The 20,979-nt window shown below is 39.2% G+C and overlaps 1 protein-coding gene across 8 annotated transcripts in view; it reads right to left on the bottom strand.

The window, feature by feature from the left end:
• The window catches only part of LOC308405431 (protein MTSS 1-like), a 49,496-nt gene that overhangs the window by 7,344 nt on the left and 21,173 nt on the right, over positions 1-20,979 (bottom strand). For 4 of the 8 annotated variants that reach the window (XM_080896074.1, XM_080896078.1, XM_080896073.1 and 1 more), the window contains exons 4-10: positions 8,296-8,380; positions 7,141-7,232; positions 6,840-6,914; positions 5,819-5,830; positions 1,225-1,382; positions 855-962; positions 609-706 (exon numbers count right to left, since the gene is read on the bottom strand). In XM_080896074.1, the coding sequence (XP_080752200.1) occupies positions 609-706; positions 855-962; positions 1,225-1,382; positions 5,819-5,830; positions 6,840-6,914; positions 7,141-7,232; positions 8,296-8,380 (628 nt within the window). Of the gene's footprint in view, positions 1-608; positions 707-854; positions 963-1,224; positions 1,386-5,818; positions 5,831-6,839; positions 6,915-7,140; positions 7,233-8,295; positions 8,381-8,486; positions 8,709-20,979 lie in introns of those variants that run through there. The other 4 variants (XM_080896076.1, XM_080896075.1, XM_080896079.1 and 1 more) reach the window with 3 other exon arrangements.

Here is a 20,979-nt window from a genome sequence, read left to right as displayed (position 1 = left end):
GACATTAGACTTATTTCCTTAAACCAGAACAGCTCTGGAAAACGAATCATTGGAAGATACACAAAAGCAGTGAGGACAGAGTAAAGAAGACAAGATCTGAACAGCTAAAAATCATTAGCTGCTTCCTTTTGTCAATTCTCCTTCATCTTTCTTAACACTTTTCACCAAATACAGTTATACCAAAACATATCTTTAGCATATCTTCTGCAAAGTATTGCAGATAATTTTGGCCACTAGGTGGCAGACAAAGTTTATGCAAAGCCAGTAAATCATTTACTCCTACTTTAAAATCTCTTTAAATTGATATCAGCTGTCTTCCAAGCAGATTCACAAGCACTGATATGGTTAAAATGACAGTTTTGCATATTTTAGTAGATCTTGCAAAGTATATGCGGGACACTGTTATAAAACTGTGGAATTCTAACTTGACGAAACACTGTAACGCAGTTCCATTTCTCTTATCACTTTAGGGAAACTGGTGAAAAAAACGGCATAATTAAATTTTACTTTAATTTAATTTTAAGTAAAGTGAATTTCAAAAGTTTTTATGGGTGTAGATTCATGTGTGCTTATAAAACTATGCCCCTCTTTCACTTATTTGAGCCTACCTGCACATGCTAGACTTCCTGGACATGGTGGTGCTGGGGGATGAGGGCGGAGTTTGATATGACCAACCATAGTCTGAGCCCTTCAAGTCCAAGATCACCTGAAATGGACAAAATTATTAGCTGTTTGTTTTCAGAGTTGAGAAAAAAAGGTAGTAAACAGAATAAAAAAAAATAAATAAATAAAAAAAAAGCACAAAAATATGACGCACATAATGAGTACTTTATCTTTTTAATGTTTTTCCTCACCTGTTCACTCGCAGGGGGAAGCTTGTGTGGGTCTGAGGTCAAGGCTTTGAGGTCCTCAGAGATGGTCTGGAGATGGGTAACCTCTCCCAACATAGAAATCTCCTCATCCTACAAGGACAGGACATGTAGACAAGATGATTACGCCTAATCAGGTTACACACCAGTAAAAAGAGTCATTACATTTCAGTGTTTAAAGTAAAAAAAAAAGCTTACAGTTCAGTGTGTTAAAGAAAAAGAAAGTTAAACGTTTTCTATCCAGTGTGTGGGATGTAAAAAGCATAGAGCCTGTGGAGTTAATACATTTTTCTGTTGCTCTCTCTGAGTGGTTACCCAAGGCCCATTTCTCTTTCCTCTCCCCCGCTGCACTCACCACTATAGGCCGCAGCATGGCTACAAAACAGCAAAATCTCTGTCTCTCCTCTATAAGAGCCTTCCTCAGGGCCTGCTTCTCCGTCTCTTCCAGCAGAATGTATTTGTCACTGACATCCTGCATGGCGCTGTCCAGCTGTGGCTGGATATCACCACGACCTTGGAGGGGAAGAAAAAAGAAAAACAGGGGAAAAAGAGGAATCTACGTCAATAGAGGAATATAAAAATGAGATCAGATATGTGATCAAATTGACAGGTTAAGTATGAAAACAATACTTTTCACCTTTGTAATTCCTTCACAGCACAGATATTAAACAGAATAGTTACCCTAGTGTGAGACGCATGAATAATCACTACTACTCTTTGGTGTTAGCTTGGTACTAGCAACTTGTACAGCTCTGCATGTTGTTTATTGAGGTGAACATTGCTGTTGTAAAAGCTACTGTTTGAATTTCTTAACTACTCCACACTGCTCCTTGTAAAGAGCCACTCTTGTCCCTGGAGCTTCCCATCTTTTGCTCAGAAGTGGAAAAACAAGTTATCAACCTTAGGCTAAGCTTTCGCACATCTTGGAAAGCTTCCCATATGTTATGATAAGATAGATGGAAGCGAGTGCCATTTTGACTATCTTTCCACTACCGTTTGTCGATTCCTATGAATTCCTGGAATGTGTTAAGAGAGAGAGAGAGAGAGAGAGAGAGACACTGTGTGCATCAGCTTTCATAATCACAAGAGTCCGGGGTATTGACACAACCATCTGGTCCTTGTGCTGCGTTTTAATATGCATGTATAAATCCAGGAATGTCTGAGGACTTTTGCAGTCCCAAAGGTTATAGTGTCATTCAGCACTTTCTGATTCTGTGTTTAGAAATTGCATTTAGGTGTATGATTTTAAGAGAGGATACCCTGAAGTCAAATCAAATCCTCCTGAATTCCCTGAGGAAGCAGGAAAGCTGACGACTACCCGACACTGTGCTTCAAAGGCACTTAAATTACACTTACACGCAAACATATACACACACGCACAGAATTTTAACTTTGATAATCAAGGTTAAGCATACACTTGCAAACTGAACAAGGTCTGTGGTCTCTTTCTACTCTTGTGTCTGGGCAAAGATCTTTTGTTGACGTTTCATGTGAGGCCCTTTATCATGCAAATAGATACCAGAGGAAACACAGAGATGGAGTTACGCAGGTAAATCATCCTCATCTCAAATGTAAAACACACTGTAAGCATGCGCATGTCATCCTGAGGACAAACAAGCTTGTTCCTCGTGGACGTGTCCGTGTGTGGTCTATGCATTTTTAACAGGATAAAGCAGCAGGAAGATACATTTTTATAATTAACAGTGACTTGCAGAACACACACAAATACCAGCACATGAACACTACAAATCTAAATATCGCGGGGCAGTCTGGGTCTGTAATGACTGCGTACAAAAAACAAGAGACGAGACAAAAGAAGCTTCAATGTGAAGGGAATCCATTTACCAAGTTTAGCGGGTGAGTTTGACACTGGACTCTGAGGAATGTGAGCTGTGTGTGTCTTTATGGCAGCTAAAAAGTAAATTGACTGTAAAAGCTGGACTGGAAAGTCCAGATTGAAGTATACATTTTCAGTTTCATATAGATCCAAATGCAACTTCTGAGGCAACCCAGGGTACAATTATAACATGCAAGGGTTTGTGGAGAGCTGGCTACGTGAGCAAACTTTAGAGGGCTAAGACAGACCTCACTCATTATTCTGGTTTCCATTGCAGGACTGAACTCATTATAGGGAAAATCGTATCCCTCCTTTAAGGCAAAAGACCAGGAGGGATGTAATCAGTGCCGTGTGTCTGTCACTTAGGTATAAGATGCAAAAACTACAAAACCAAATTTCATGAATTGTAGTGGAGTGATGGAGCGCAGGCACAGGAAGACCCCCTTACAGTCTGGTATGAATCCAAACAGCTATTTGAAAACAATGTCGAGCACTCTTAAATAAAAGTTTGAGTTTGAACAATATTTGAATCTAAAAAATTTAAACTCTAATGGGAAAAATTCCTTTACATGCCATGATCGCAAAAGATGCTCTGAGCGAATGTACGCTCTCTTATTAATACTCATTTATATGCAGTATGTCAGACAAAGTTAAAAAATGTTCTTATCATATTGTATCAATGTTTTCCTTCACTCGGTTTTGGGACTAAGTCCACGCTAGGTCTCAGTTGGCCTCGGCGTAGAAGAATAGCATTTCAACCCCCAAAGCCTGTGGTGTCTCCTCAGCACGCTGAATTCTGGTTTTCTTTACTTTAAGCATTGGCAGACGGTTTTCTCAACAAAACCGATGTGGTTTTGGAAAGACGCTACTGTAAGTTGACGTACTTTGTCTGAAACAGATGGAAAGCCAAATATTTTCTTTGTTGCTGTTTTTTAGAGCTCGTGAGTAGCTCGAGTAGTGCTTCTAATTCTAAGTTGTAAAAGTTGCAATGTACTAATTGGTTTATGAGTTTAGCCTCTTTAAAGTCAAGTATGAGGGAAACATGCTTATTTACTGACTAAACCCCCAAACAGGTACTTGTTAATAACCTGCTTATAATATTCAACCAGAGGCCATATCTGTTACTTAATAACATCAGAGACTTAATAAAGATACTACAATTGACATAAATGACCTAAACACTCACACACAGGGACTCAAGTGTATGGACACAACACCGGAGCACACGGCCATGAAATGACAGTTGTGGTAAGAAGAGGTGGTGTTAGTGTTGGTTACACATTGGGTTTGTCTGCATTCCTAGTCTCTGAGCAGCTATGTGGATGACAAGGTTTTGATAGCTACCTTCTATTTCCCTTCAACTGCAGAAGGTATAATAAAGATCTGTGGTCACTGACCGCACATTACAATCTACTTCACCACCATTTTTAATGTTCAATCAGACAATTGGTGCTGTAAGAGAAAAGGAGAGACGGTCAAATAATGTGACTGTACAGAATTCATAGGATATATGAACAAATAGCAATTGTAGCATTAGGTACACTGGTTATGTTTAAGTGCTTATTAATGCAAAAATCTATTCAGCCAATCACATGGCAGCAACTCAATGCGTTTAAGCATGAGGACATGGTTAAGATGACTTGCTGAAGTTCAAACGGAGCATCAGATTGGAGAAGAAAGGTGATTTAAGTGACTCTGACATGACATGATTGTTGGTGCCTGAAAGGCTGGTCTAGGTATTTCAGAAACAGAATTTGGGGTAAACAATATAAGCGTGGATCCATCTTGCCTAATATCAGCGGTTTAGACTGGTGGTGGTATAATGGTTAATGGTGTGGCACACTTTGGGCCTTTTTGTACAAACTGAGCATGAAACTGACTGTTCTTGCCGACCATGTCGATCCCTTTATGACCACAGTGTACCCATCTTCTGATGGCTGCTTCCAGCAGAGCACCTTAGGATTGTGGTGAAATGGGATGTTCTCATCATGGATGTGCAACCAACAAATGAGTGTGATGTTATCAAGTATGAACGCCATGAGGAATCAGAGGAATTGGCCAGTGTTCCTTTTATTAGCAAGGCTAGGTTGTGCAAATGACTGCAGAGAGCTTTTTTAGGTTAAAAGTAAACCTGAATCATCCTAAAGATTCAAGAATTCAGCTTTTTTCTTTTCAGTTGCTTTGAGTTGTTTGAATCAGGTGGTTGAAGTAGCCCCCATTCGATTCACATGTAGATACATTTGCACACCCAAATGAGATTAACTGCTTCAGCTTTCACGAGGGCAATGATTACATTAGGTTGCAGTCACAGGCTGTTTCTTAGAACGGCCAGGGTCCCAGGTCAGAAAAACACCCTCACAAGACACATATCAAACATCAGATATCGACCGACCAACACAAGCAGACAGATGGTGTCTTACATCTGATAGCAAATGGAGCAGTCTTCTTTCAGTGTAGCATATTAGAATCTACTAACCTACTGCTTTGCATTTTATTTAAAGATCTGTTTGTGCTGCTATGAGTCAGGTTTAAAGAAGCAAAGCTAGTTACGATTGTCTTTGCTCACATCAGTGTGGAAGTCTCCAAAATGCCTAAATAGAAGATGTCTATATACAAATAGCAATAAATTCGGAATTAGTGTGAAATATTAAAGGGTGGTTAGATTCAGCTGTTTATAAAAAACATCACTTTGGCTGTTTCTGTAGTTATGCTATGACAAACGACAAGTTAAACCACCTATAAATGTGGTTAAAGTTAAGGTGATTATCAACACAGGCCCTCAAATCAGGAACTATAGACCATGAATATATAAACAAATAAAGAGAAGGTAAATGAAGCATCTACATAAAGTGGGAATCCTGGTTTCTCCACCCCTGAGGAAAAAACAACAACAACATGCCAGTATGTTGTGGCAACCATCGAGTGTAAACAAGAGTAGCCTCACCTGTAGAAAAAAAAATGAGCATGCAAATAATTGGAAGCATTTACACACATTAAAATTTGCATACAAAGATCCATGGTACCTATTGCACAAGACAACCAAGATGCTCGGTTAAGCACAATGGCGTGAGCAACAGTGTGGACAGTGTGTCTATTCTATAAGCTGACTTACCGAAATTATCAGCTGCAGTGCAGCGTAAGGTGAGGGATGGTATCAGAACCACATGGGGACAAGGAAAGGAAAAAGATCCAAGTCAAGTGAAGGAGCGCCAGCGCTAAACACTAATCATCACATGATTTTGGAGCATTGTGTGTGCGAATGGACCCTGTAGCATTTTAGGAACCTGAGAAAAAACTAAAACAGTACTTCAATGTGCTTCAATATGTTGTTTCCACTCAGAAATAGATTACATATACAGTAAGTTTTTATGTATATTTGAGTGAGGAATTATTGACTGGCCATGTCTTTGTTTCTTATGTTTAAGCGAACTTAAAGTCCTCTTAAAACATTATTTTGCTGGATATGTTTCACAGATTCAAATGTATATTCCTGAGTTAAATCTAGTGCTGAGCTGAGACTTTTTTTTGGCTTAAGTGTTTTGTACGAGTTATCCACTGATTTAAAAACGAACCCGCAATATCCCTACAGATACTGAAGGGATATCGGACCAACTCCTTTTTTGTGTATCGAATTTTTTTTCTAGGTAGATGAATGTGTCTGTAGAACCTGAGCCAAGAAAACGGCAGAGGGAAACGAGCCCTACCCTCCGAGGGAGTGTTTACCAAGTAAGGTAATGTTTAGCCTCAGTGAAGCTGCACAACTAAATCAGTGGGGACAAACGTCTACACACATCGCTGGTGTCTAATGAAAAACTCACATATATAGTTTGAGCATTTTCCTATTACAAGAAGATTTGTCAGCTTAAGACACGTAAAAGTTTGTCTTACATTTAAAATAATCAGGTTTTTAATTTAGTCCTGAATGTAAATTTACAGTAGATGGTTCTCTTAAATATTGTAACTATTGTAGCGGAGCCAAATATGTCTTGTCTGTTTTTCCTTCTACCCTCATGTGTCTTTATTTTTAATTGTTTTTTTAGCGTGAATTAGTTTATGTTGTGTCATGTGTAATCCATTTACTGTTACCAGCATTTAGCAGGTAAAATTATTGCAAAAGTTAATTTAAAAAGTACCTTTTTTTGCTTTCTTTTGAAGTTTCAGCGTGTCCGATGACTTCTTCTTAATTTCCTGCCGAGCTCTTTTGTACTCTGGTTCACATGGACAAGATTAATAAGGTCAACTAACAGTTTTAAAGTAGTTTTCCACAAACGTATTATGTGAGATGGGAAGAAAAAAAAAGACAAAAAAAAAAAAAAGACAAAATAATTATGTATTTAAAGCTTTGCTAACATCTAATACAGTATGAATAGAGCTAACAGATTACCAATACTGCTTTTCCCACAATGATTGGAAGATTTTTTTTGTTCATCCCACCTTTTGCATGGTCCTTGTCCAAAGTGTTGACTCCTCTTTTCCACTCCTCCATCTGTTCTTGTAGAGGGTTGATCAGACCCTCAAGGAAGCCCCTGTAAAAGCAGCACATACCTCACCCCTGATCTAAGGTCAACCCGATCAGTTAACCACATTTCACCATATACAGCAAGTATTTGGACAGGGACCTTTTTAGTCTTCAGGGTGTGTGCTTCAGCAGATTCAATTTGAAACTGAATTGTACCGAGTTTGAGATTTAACTGGAGTAGTTTTAGATTAATATAGAAATAACTGTGTGAAAGATACAGCAATTTGAACACATAGCGCAAGGTTATACCTGCCTTCCAATTAAAACTTCAGACAGACTGTCAAACTCATTTGTTTAGTTTTCCTTTCTGTTTATATGGTATATGATTTTGTGTCAATCATTGACAGGCAGAGAGAGAAAAACACTGAGAAAAAAGTACAGTTATATCTGTCAATCATTACAGACGTATCTGTGAGTGTGAGAGGTGGACAGCTGCAGTCTTAGTGCATGCAACTAAAATTAGACTATTCCCACTTGCAGACATTTCTACAAAGTCCCTGTGTGTGAGTTTGTGTGTGTGTGTGCATGCGTGTGTGTGTGCATGCATTTGGGGGGTTGCTGACCCCAGCCCCCTTGTGTACAACTACTACTATGGAGCTCCAAGTGGAATCTCCCCTGAAATGCCAGCTGAAATTAGAGAGCCCCTTGTCTGTGTAGTGTGTGTTTGTGTGTGTGTGTAGGTACAGAAGAGAGACCTGGTGTGTACGTCTTTACAGAGACATTATAGATGCACATACTGCCAGACGAATAGTCTCTTTCCCAGCATTCCCCGACACGGCAATTTCACCCACACACACATGAAATGTCAAAACATGGGGGGCACGGTGTGGAAACAACTGAATTACAAACCGTTTTATTAGAGCTGCACAGCATGGAGGGCAGCGTGGGTCATTAACTGTGAGTTAATAATATAGGAACTAGTGCAAGAGGAAAAAACAGAAAAAACAATCTACCTTTGCAAGTTTTGAATCTAATCTCAAAGCAGCAATTGAGAGTTGCTCACACAACTGAATAGCACTATGGTTAAAAATAAGCAGCACAGTAATATACAGTACTATAATGTTCCTTACGTGGAGAACTGTTTGAGTTTAGCCTCTATGCTGCGATGTCTCATACACATCCTGGTCAATGCTGATCCAATGTCTCTTGTGCCACCTGAAAGACAGCAAAGAAGAAAAAAAAAAAAACCACGTTATTTTGTTAATAAATCATGCTAATTGTGAAAAATGTTCCTGCCAGTGAACAAACCTGAGACATTTACCTAATGATACTAATGCACAACTCCATGAGCAGTGTTCTAACCCCCTCTTCCTCCCACCAGTTTAATTTTACGAGAGCTGACAAATGAGTGGGACTGAAGCAAGAAAATGAAGAAAGGGAATGATGTTTGCTGATATTTGAATTCTTATTAGTACCAAACATTTTTTTCCAGTTTGGACTTAGTCACACTAATGCCTGTGAAACAGAAAAAAAAAGAAAAATCCATCAGTGTCTTATTCCCGTTAGCCAACAAGACTGTTTTTGATATTAACCATCTCACACGAACTGCCATCCAAAAGTTATATTTGCAATAATTTGCTTGAGATTGAGTCATATTATAATTATATCAGAGCTGCAGCTGGACCATTTAGCAGGACCTCCAATTATATGAGTAACAGCAGAAAACGTTTAGCACAGAGCAAAAACAAAAAAAGGAAAAATGCAGTCATGGGTCTTTAAAACAGATAAATTCTAATGTCCTAATTATTGTGAAAAGATGCAAATGAACTCCACTGACTGCAGCTCACTGGCCTTCCTGACCTACTCTCTATCTACACTTCCCCATAAAACTGTCAAAACTGAGCTACCAAATGCACATACTGTGTGTGTATATATATATATATATATATATATATATATATATATATATATATATATATATATATATATATATATATATATATATATATATATATATATATATATATATATATATATATATATATATATATATATATATATATATTAGGGGTGCAACGATATTCGTATCGATATTGAACCGTTCGATACAGTGCTTTCGGTTCGGTACGCATATGTATCGAACAATACAACATTTGTAATTTATTTTATCAATTTTCCTTCTGACGATGCTGTCTGTGTTGAGCGCTCAGTGAATCTGTGTTCGACTACTCCGCCTAGGCTGCACTGTCGAGCGCAGATCCACTGAGCGCTCAACACAGACAGCATAGTCAGAAGGAAGAGCGCAGGGCAAGCTAGCAAGACAGAAGTTAAGCTCTACTTGCAACAGGCAAATTGAACCTCATTCAGATCTGGCGTTTGGAATTATTTTGGTTTTCATGTGACGTATGACCCTGAAGGTAAGCGAGTCATGGACTAAAGTAAAACAGTATGTTGGATGTGCCATGCAATGCTCAATTACATTGGTGTGAACTAGTGTGTTAGCGCAGTTAGCTCGTTAACGTGTTGGCCGTTTAGCCCCATGCACGGAGCGATCGGCGGTAGCTCGTTAACGGAGATTTGCCGTGTTGTGGCGTTAAGGTCATTTCAACGAGATTAACCTGAAAGCACTAGTGGGAACACAACGAATATGACTGCACATTTACGCCGACATCATCCTAGTGCAAAGACAAGTGGAAGCAGACAAAAAAAAGCAAGCATGCTACTAACTTTAGCCGAGTCATTTAGACAGCTGTTAGCACATGATTCTCCTTATGCTGCTGAGAATATAGCCCAGAAGAAGCGGATAGTATAGCTTTTATTTTGGAAAGAGCCATTTCTCTGTAATAAACTCTCTTTTCCAAAGATGAGTGATTCCTCAATCAGATACAGGGCTTGCAATATCGCTAGCCCAACGTCCTGGAGCTAGCGATTTTTTTCAGTCGGGCTACCAAAATCTTTCTCTTCCCTGCCCGTCGGGCTATTGTAGGAAAAATATATGTCAATGCTTTTGCATTCTTTCAGAAATGTAGCTGGGTAATTATGTCATTGGCATCGGTGAGCCACTGTCAATATGTGACATATTGAAGTCGGGTTTGAATTTGCGCTTGTTTTTTTGCTTTCACTTTGCAATCGTGCGAACTGTGTATAGAGAGCGACAGCACTGATCTGTGAGTGATGATAATTTGTGCACCAATTCCTCTGACATCGTCTTATTAATCGTTAGCTTACTATGCAAACATGACAAGTGAAATCTCCCGCAGCAAGCTTAAACATGTGAGAGGTTGATCGCGCAGAGAATCGCTGAGCTTATGTGAGTGAGCGTGTAAAAGCATTTCAGTTCTGCTGAGCCAAATAAGACAGGTCAGGGTGAAGAAGTGACAGCCAAAGAAAAGCTTACCACAAAACGGAGAAGTTATGACAAATCAGACTATAAGGCAAAAAGAAAGTGCAGCTTTATGGTTTCATGGACAAAAGAATTTCTGTGGCTGCGATATGATGAGCTAAATAACCAGGGCTGCACATAAGTGGTCTGCAGGTGCGCATTCGCTGTCAAAATAAAAAACATGCACAAGGGTTAGGGTTAAATTTAAAAACTGTACTTTTGAGTTAAAATATATATTTATAATTTTAATAAATGACAAATTAAAAATGCATGAACATTTTTTTGTATCGAAAAAATATCAAACCGTGACACCAAAGTATCGAACCGAACCGTGAATTTTGTGTATCGTTGCACCCCTAATATATATATATATATATATATATATATATATATATATATATATATATATATATATATATATATATACACACATATATACACATATACACATATACATACATATATATATACACATACATATATATATATGTATGTATATGTGTATATATATATATGTATGTGTATATATATGTATGTATATGTGTATATATATATATGTATATATATATATGTGTATATATATATGTATATATGTGTATATATATGTATATATATGTATATATATGTATATATGTGTATATTTATTTTTTTTAATACACATGTATTCAGGGGTAAATGTGCTCGCGGCTAATATAAGATTCCTTTAGGGCTGTCCACCAGAAGTCTTCAGGCTGGACAGCTAAGCAGGCCCCTGACGCTGATTGACAGAGCTATTGTCTGGCTGCTCGGTATGACTAGCCGCTTTCTCCGTGGGACTACTGCGAGTATGTCTATGTCGGTGTGTGCGTGACAGAGGGAAGTAGAGGGCAGAAAGATCCTGTATGAAATCGAGCAAAGATATCGTGATACTGTCTATGTGAGCACGGGTTTTGTGTGCGAGACTGTGATAATCTGATGTGAAGTGTGAATCCCCTCCAACAGAGCAAACCATTCTGCTGTCAGCGCGGCCCTTACCGCGTGCAGAGACGCACGCAGAGCTGTCACTCACTCACACATTTACAGAATTGTCTTTGACTCTTAAACCCTGCACAAAACACGAGCTCTCCGACACTAACACAAAACAGCAAGAAAGAAATCCTACAGCTATAATCTGATAAAGACAGTTTGGAAATTTTACCAAGTGCATTTCAGGCTTGTCAGCATCTTGTGCTATCTGGTGTGAAGTGTGTACCTTAGATTAAGCCAGGGTGCTAAAATGCTGGGCCCAAAATTCTTCTCCTGTGGAATTACTGATTAATTTAGTGTCTAAATTCAATTATTAATAATGCTGAACAATAAAGCAGCACGAAAAGTGTGTGAATCAGCAGCTTGAAGGAGTGTGGGATGGTATCAGCACTATCAGCAAAGTTCTTTTGCTCACTAAGCAACAAATGTTTTTGTAAGTGCACTAGAGTGACAAAACATCTCAGTCGCCACCATCACACGTGTGGTTTGTGGGGGGTTTGAAGCCACAGTCAGACAATCTGCCTTTTGTCACATTCTTCTACAAAGACGTGTTTTCACGCCGTTATGTTTTAGACTGCAGAAAGCTGGACAGAAATACTACGTCATTATTATTAGGCTACTCTGGATTGTAAATCATCATCTAACCTTTCGACTTAACTCACTGTCCCACTGAACTCAGTCCTAACCAAATTTTACCCTCTTTCCATTCATTTATTCATCCTGTTTTTCCATGTGCTTGTTATTGCAGAGGGTGTGACTTTTACGTGCCATGAAAGACCTTTTTGTCATCTAATATCATAATGCTCATTCATTCCTGCGTCGACTTGTTTAGTCATCATATCTATCAATCTGCCCAGCGCTCCCTTACTATGTGTGCTTGTTATTCTAGAGGGTGTGGCTGATAGATGCCACAGTTCCACAGAGAGGCCACAGCCAAAAACTGGGTGGTTAGTTTCTCATTATCAAAGGTACCTTTGTGTAGTTGCAGCCCATTCTGACGAATGAAGAGTTTGGTTTCAGTTGATTAGTCCTTTGCCACAACCTCACCCACTGTTATTGGATTCAATGAGGCAAATAAGACAACCAAAATCAGCTCATGTCTCGCAACTAAAGATGAACAGACCGCTGCCGTTAGAGCCTGATATTAACTACTGGTATCAGCATTTATGATTAAAAGGTAAAGAAGAGACGGGATAAACATCCTTCAACCGGGCTATGAGTGTTGATGTTGCATAGTTTGTCAGCCAGAAGGCATTCTACGACTTGCTGGCGACGCCACAAGAACAACAAGTCGGGCAGAGCCTCAATGAGTAATCCTCAACTTGGTGTGACACTAAAACAATTATTTTATTATTTTAAACAGCGTTGTCATATTATCTTAGTAAGGGCACAGTAAAAACTGCACATAACAAAATTAAAACGTTAAAATCTGAAATAAACAAAAGAATATTTTTAATCACCAACCATTGGTATCAGTAAGGTATTGGTTTTAAAAATCCTATATTGGTCGGAGTAGTTGTAATCATGCCAAAAGCATGAGGTTAACCCCAAAAATCTGCAATACTAGGGGAGAAACTTCTCTTCCTACCACTATCACAGCAGACAGCCAGTCAGTGTGGCCCCTGCCTTGCCTCCTAGTTACCAAGGAAACTGTACACAATATGCATCTGTATTATTGGCGCCTACAACAATTTGATTTGGTGCCCCAGTAGAATAATAGGGGTTTCTAACATATGACACATATGCACATTAGCATTAATCACTCATGCATTACATACACAGAGAAGTGTCAGGCTGATTTTCCCTGCGTGCTCTCAGGATAGAATGGCTGCTTACACACTACATATAGTCTGCTCTTTCTAGCAATGATTGACCCCTGGATAGAAATAGCTGCATTGGCAGCTCCAGTTGTCTGCGACAGACGCACACAAAAAAAACAAACTTCAACTGCGTCAATACCAGGCCATATCACTTCTGTGTGTCTCTGTGTGTGTGTGTGTGTGTATAGTGGCATAGCTGGCTGTCAGTAGAAATAGCTGCTCTCTGACAAGCTTGTTTTCAGAGGCTTGTAATTATCCCTGCACCACCAACTTAACCAGTCAGAGAAACTATAGGCTTCATTCTTTGGTGAGAAAAAAGGAGCAAATTTAGCCGCAGAATGTTTCAGTATATTATTTCACAATATTTTGGTTGTGCATGGTTTGGTTAGCCATTTAAAAAAACAACAACTTCCCAATCAACAAAAGAAACCAAACAGTATGGAGCGAATGAAACATCTTCATGCTGCACTTTATTAAAAGAGTTCTTGGTGTTGATTAACTTAAAAACCTCAATGAGTAATTTTCTTATTTTAAGAATCTCAACGTTTTGTCTCATGGTTTCTGATATTTCAGCTTTTGTGTGAGCCAGCCCGCAGAGAGTCTGCGAGGACATTTGTGACAGTTTTCTCTCCGAGTGAGAGAGAGATAGTGTGGCAATTAGATGCCGAGTTGCCAAGTCTGTGTCTGTCCTCAACCCCCTTCCAGATTGTTCCTTGGAATGTCACACTGTGCTGACACAGGGAGAGTGTGCATGTGTGTTTTTGCACTTTGTCAGACTGCATTAGAAAGACAAGACTTCAAAGCGCTGGAGCACTCAAGGGTTCGTGTCTAAATGGACTGGAAACATACTGTAAAAGACACCCATCAGTTTAAAGTGTTTTTAGTTGTTATAGCATCGTGGAGTGAGCGTCGACTGTTTGTTTTTGATTGGCTAATCTTTGAATAAACCGACCTGTTAGATAACCCTACTAGGCAACTGTCTGAAAGGCAGCAGGCTGTGTAAAGACGGAGGGCAAACATTCCTCTTTCTCTGTAGTTATACAACAAACTCTCAGGTTGCTCGTGGATTATGAAACAATCTGATGCAATCTGAAATCATCGATCGCCAAGGTATCAATAATGCAGGAACCAAGATGATACTGAATGCTTCTCGGCTATAAGCCTGCAGTTTGCACCTGCAGAATAATACAGTACATACTAAATATAAACTTATATGTTAAGCATTAGGTTTCTAGTTTATAATGACAACATACAGGCACACAGGGAATGCCATCTCGAGATTCTAACTAGCCCTTTTAGCCCCGTGTCAGACTGGGGACCGGCCCAGGTTGTACCCCTGGTATCTAGGATAGGCTCAGCACACCTGCAACCTTGAACGGGATAAGCAAAGGAAAACGGATGGATGTTAAGAATGTGTTTAAAACATGTGTGTGGTGGATAAACTGTGTATATAACAGTTACAATAACTACAACATACAAAATAATAATAATAGTCCTATTTTTAAACTTATACCAGCTTTTCTTTAGACATGATGAGAAAATTATGAGGGAGGAAGAGAAATGGAGGGGATGAGGGAAAAGTCAATGAAGTAAATGTTAAAAAAAGCCTCTATTTATTCATTTAAAACATGAGGGATAAAAAGAGCGGTGAACCAAAAAAGGAAAGGGGAAAGTGAGGAAGGAGAGAGCATGTAGTACTGACATGTGGATGAGAGAGGTTGGTTAGCTAAAACCAACTCTGTGCATGGGCACCAGATGGCTGCTGTTAACTACGGGGCAGTGGTTACGCTGATAAGAGACTGTACAGCTGGTTACACACACACACACACACACACACACACACACACACACACACACACACACACACACACACACACACACACACACACACACACACACACACACACACACACACTTCCAGCTGGACAGAGGTAGGGTGATCTGTTCACGAGGCAATTAAAGAACCGGAGAATAAACATCCACACCGAGTCACCTAAGTCTCACATAGCTGGTGTTTTTTACACCACAAAATGAGTGATGTCATTTATTTCAGAATCATTATGGAACACCAGCTTATTCAGAAGTTTATACAACACTACTGACACCAACCTATATTTATATGTTTCATTCGTGACTTTTTAAACTGCTCTGACAACCTTAATTTAAAGTAGGCCACATTTACAGGGGACATTTAGTCAAATCCCCATTTTCTACTCATTTACGATAGCAGAAACAGAACTACCATGTTCTCATTACCATAGAGAACAACTCATTTTAGTATTTACCTAAAGAGGAAAACAGTGTCACAAAGTGTCAGTGATTTAGTTTAAAGCTACTACTTTAACAATACTGTAGAGGCTAAGAAAGAAATGAATCCATAGACACACGCACACACAGCCCTAGATGAGCAGTTGGCAAGCCCAGATGGAGCCACCCACACAGTACAGATAGAAGCTAGGATTTCATTCACTGATTTAACTACTCTGTCAGTCTGGTACCATACTATTAGTGCCCAATTACACATTTCTGTAACTGTAAAACTAAGTGGCTAGTTCTGATGGGCTTCAATAAATGTAGGAAATAAGGGAGGTCTAAAAAGGTGATTTAATTAATTTAATTAACAGATTCATCTAAAGATTATCTCAATAAATCTAAGTATAGCAATTAATTAAGGTGTGGTGCATGGATATAAATCAGAGTTAAGCTTGAGGGCTTATAATAGCATTTTCTCTTAGTTAGCCTGCCCTGCTTGGCTCAACTCTTCATTCATCAATAGCTGCTGACAGACAGTCAGCTCGTCTGTCTTACGCTGCCTACCCACGCACCCACGTACACGCACAAACACACCCTATACCGTCAGCAAGTCTAACCTCAATGGGCACCAACACATGCAGCGTGCGGGCGAGCAAACGCACGCACCTGCTTCAGTGTGACCCGTGCTGACACAGAAAAAACCCGGGACTTTCTGATTACATCTCCAAACAGCTGTCATGCAAAGACAGGATAAGAAAAAAAGGCAGAAGAGGAAGAAGGAAGAAAAGAAAATGGGGAGAAATTATGGCAATTTTCAGACACAGTTAAATATAGTGAATGCATTATCAATGTATTCATTTCCTGGACTGGACTGTAGAGCTGTGTCACCCTTTGTAAATGTTTTGTAAAGGTCTCAGAAATATAATTATGAATGCCAATTGACTTTGAATAGACAGTCAGCCAAGTGATGGATTTCTGGATTATTTAATGATATAAATATTGTTGCTTCTAGCATAAAAAAGAGATTAAAACATTCATAGTAAAATATGCTGACAGGGAAGGGCAGTAATTGGCTCAGTACTGCGTTTGCACCATCAACACTGGTACACGTATAACAAGTTTTCCACTCTTAATCCCTGAACCTATTACCACGACCTTACAGTTGACTATTAAAGGATTTACCCAGCAACAAAGAGTTTGAACTACGAGCACCATGTTCATTGAAAAAAAAGAATAAATAAGCTGACAGGAGGGGATTAGGGGAAAAAGGAGCGTAATTCAGCACATATTATTAACTAGAGAAAAACTAACAACGCCATTGTTTAATGCACTTTAGTGAAATGAGGCAGAAAAACATCTGGAGCTTGACCTCTATGTCTACAAAGCTATTCAGGATATTAAGTATCCTTTAGAATAAACTGAATGTGTGTCAGTCCACCACTGCAATGCAGTGAAATGCTTTCTGAATAGTAATGCATTACCTTTCTCTCCTTTACGTTGCTCTTCTCTCCTGAAGACTATATTTTGTTAATCTCCTTACGTGGTTCTCTTTTTCTCTTCTTTCTGCCCAGATCATGTTTTCCCCACCTTCCTTTCTCCCCACTCATTTGTCCTCTTTTTCTCTTTTCATCACCTTTCTGCACGTATTCCTTCTATTCTGCCACATCATTGTCAGCAACGAAATTTAAACCAAAGATAGCAAAATGTTTTGGCACTGGGTGATGTATTTGGACTATTAAACCGATGCTAATATGAGTAGGGCTGGGTATCGTCACTGATTTCTAGAATCGATTCAATTCCGATTCACAAGGTCCCGAATCGATTCGATCCACGATTCGATTTAATTCGATTTGATTCGATTCGATTCTGGGAAATTTTGACAGTCAGAAATATTATAATTCAGATCAGTACATTTACATATTTTTGTATCTATTAAAAGGAAGCTGACACACGCAAGACTTTATCAAAGGTGTGAGCATCACAGCAGATGCCTTTGTGTCAAAGTAGCTGAAGATAAAACACAGAAAAACATGAAGGTGATTTTCCTGTTCTGGGATTTTATAAAAATATTCTGCAGTACATCAAAAACGAAAGAAAACCATTAATCAACATATGAACATCACCTCTGAAGTTACAGCGGTTTTATTAGAGACACGGCTAAGCGTTTTGCATTTTGCTTAATTTTAAAAAGTTTAAATTTGTTCAATATTGAACGGCAGAAATTAGGTTTACTTTTCGGAAGTAAGTAAAAGGGAAAAAAAAACGTCGGCCGACAGCGCTGTAAACAACGGTAGACTTGTGTGTAACAAGCAAGCGAATAATGCAGAAAAGAGTGAGAGAGAGAGAGAGAGAGCTGTGCATGAAGTGTGATTTTTATCCTGAAAAGTCAGCAAAAGTCAGAGGGAATTCATGACGATGTTTATGTGAAGCGTGGTTTGGATCTTCTTTTGCTGCTGGTTCGGTCAATATTGTTTGGAGAGAGATAAAACTAACAGCCATATGATCAGCGCAAAAAGGGCGTAAACACACAGCGCGGACCCGCGGATCAGAATCAGCGAGCTGTCGGCTTTCAGCCCCGACCGTCAGCTGAGAAAAGCGACATCTAACTGATCCTGATCCGTCGGCGCTGTGTGTTTACGTCTTTGTGCAGAAGCCGTGCACCTGCTCTCATTTACTGTCTTAGCTGTTTGGTGGTTGTTGAAATTTTGTGATCTTTCACCTGAGATTCTGGCATTTCGGGCAAAATAAATTAATATTAAAAAATCGATTCAGGATTTTAATGAATCGATTTTACGTTATCCAAGCCAGAATCGATTTTAATCGATAAATCGATTATAAAAACCCACCCCTAAATATGAGAGAATGTTCTAGTATGCCACTGTAGTGCTGCAGCCTTACTACTACTACTACATCTTGTTTAAAATTTGAGTAGAAAAAGAAATCATTTTCCAGAGGAGAGCTGAAAGGGAAACAGGTGATAGGATAGGGATATATCTAGAGTTTTCAGTATCACATGTCTGATATCACATTATCAGTGTCTTGAAGCTGCAGCTAAACACGATGAGACAGCTGACAAATTCAGTGTCTCTTTTCGTTTGAATACCACAAAGCTGCTGTATCCCCACCTTCCTCCCCTGTTAGTCTCCCCTTTCACTGTTTCCGCCTCACAGTGCTACTTTATGAATGGATGCTAAAGCAATGGATGGGAACCAATTAAGATAACAAGAAAGCATAGCTCTTGCCAAAACCATCCCTTCTCCTTTCACTTTTCCGACTGCGGCGTGCTACGAGGATTATTTCTAATCTTCAACAATTGTTGCAAATCCAGTCCTTATTTGTGCATGAAACAACACTCCTACCCGTTGTCAGATACATGTTCGGTGAGTTTATAAAAATACATTATTAGCCCTATTAATAGTTTTTAAAGTATTTCAGTTTGTGCTGTTTACTTTCAAAGTATACAGAACAGAAAACTACTTATTTTTAGGACCTAAACATACAAGTAAAGCTAAGTGCTTTGTGCCCAAGCAGTGGAATGTTTAAGGGTGGATGACCCAGCTAACTGACCTCAATCCAGATGAGCAGCTGTTTCACTTGACACCACAAAGAAGCAAACCAGCGCCCCAAACAAGAACTTAATGAGAATGGCTTTAGTACATGCCTAGCAGAGCACTGCCATAAAGATTTCAATTTGATCAAAAAAGGGAAAAAAAGGAGGACGGTGGTCGTAGTTTTAGTACAAAGATCCCTTGATAAAAACTCTCTTCTGTCTTTAGACTTGACATGCAGATATATATCAACTTGCAAGCTGTACTCTTACAGCAAGAGATGTCATAACGTCACATTTCGGTTTCAGCTGCAGATTGCAATGGAAACATCGGCTATTTATTCCACTGCATTCCATGTTTAATCTTTTATCTCAATGATCTTGCTGTTCACAATTCACTCCAATCTCTCTGTGCCGTGTTTGTTTCTCTATACAGTCTAAGGCCTTGACTCCCACTCGTCTCTGATGTCTCTGTGATAGCAGTACAATAATGTTAACGCTGAGCCCGAGTTAATCCAGTCAGTAAGCAGCTGGCTAGTTCAACGAGTGGTCAGAGTTAAGACCAAAACAAACACTCAAAGAGAACGAGAGACTATCCCATGAGAAAGTACAATAAGATGAGAAGGCAGTTTGTGTATTATTGCATACGTCTTGACTCTCTTGAGGGGGAGATTAAATGATTTCTGTGGAACATTTTGTTTTGCAATGTTGCCCTTATTTTGCCTTCTGTTACGTAGTGTGCTTTTACTTATCTTTGAAGCCTAAACGTCACCAATCATTGGGCCACTCGCACGATAGCAGCAAGTATTACATGTTTTTAGTGTGTTCAATTAAAGTGTTGCTGCAGTAGGACTTCTGCTCAGGCACCGTGGGTTGAAAAGCCAATGCAAGTTGGTGCAAGGCAACCAAACTGTCTGATGGGACTGGCGTGAGCCTGGATGGAGGTCCTTGGATGGCCTCTATGTAGAAAACCTTTTATTGCTTTTATTTAACTTTTTATCTTGAAATCATATTTAGAATTTAAAAGGAAACCACTGTGAAGTAGATAATTTCTAGTTTTTAAGTTGAATGATGCATGAGGTTTCCAAAAATCAAAGGGTAATTGCATTAAATATTTATGCCACTTTAGCTAAAAATGAATTTACAGTCCCATGCCAAACACTGGGTAATTGCTTAGTGTGCCTGAATAGCAAAAATCAACACAATTAATACATTTCTGCCCCATTAGCAATCATCAAATGTTGTGTGAATATCTAACATATAAAAAGGCACAAAAAAAAGACGTATGTAACAGCTCAACAGCAGCAACACGCCTGCTGCAGTTTAAGCCACCATTGAGTGGGTTTAAGCATGGAATAGCCCCAGAGAGAGAGAAAACGAGAGAAACAAATAGAAACAGACAGAGAGACAGTGAGAATAGATTACCCTAGAGCCCACTCTGGAGCTTTTCTGGGCTTTGGTGCCCCACTTTTTTCTCTAATCTTCCTTTCTGGTCTGACACACATTCCACAGACAGATAGACAGACAGGATTTACCAGGATCGACCAATGAACTAAATTCACTGGTTTTTTTGGTTGAACGGTTGGCTCTGTATTCATGTATGCAGCACTGAGAAGCAACTTAAGCTAGAAAAAAAAACAAAAAAACGAAACAATATATGACTCAATGAAAGGCAACGTTAAAACACACATGCGCTGCAGGGCGCCTGCGTCCATTTGGAATGTGCAGAAAGTCTGATGCCACAGTTAATCTTTTACAACAAACAGTTTCATATTTCCACGTCAGTTTCTCAATAAACTCATGACTC

The sequence above is a fragment of the Rhamphochromis sp. 'chilingali' genome (assembly GCF_963969265.1).
Source record: "Rhamphochromis sp. 'chilingali' genome assembly, chromosome: 11".
Lineage (NCBI taxonomy): Eukaryota > Metazoa > Chordata > Actinopteri > Cichliformes > Cichlidae > Rhamphochromis > Rhamphochromis sp. 'chilingali'.
Note: the sequence above shows the minus strand (reverse complement) of the source record. Positions and strands in the feature narration are given on the sequence as shown.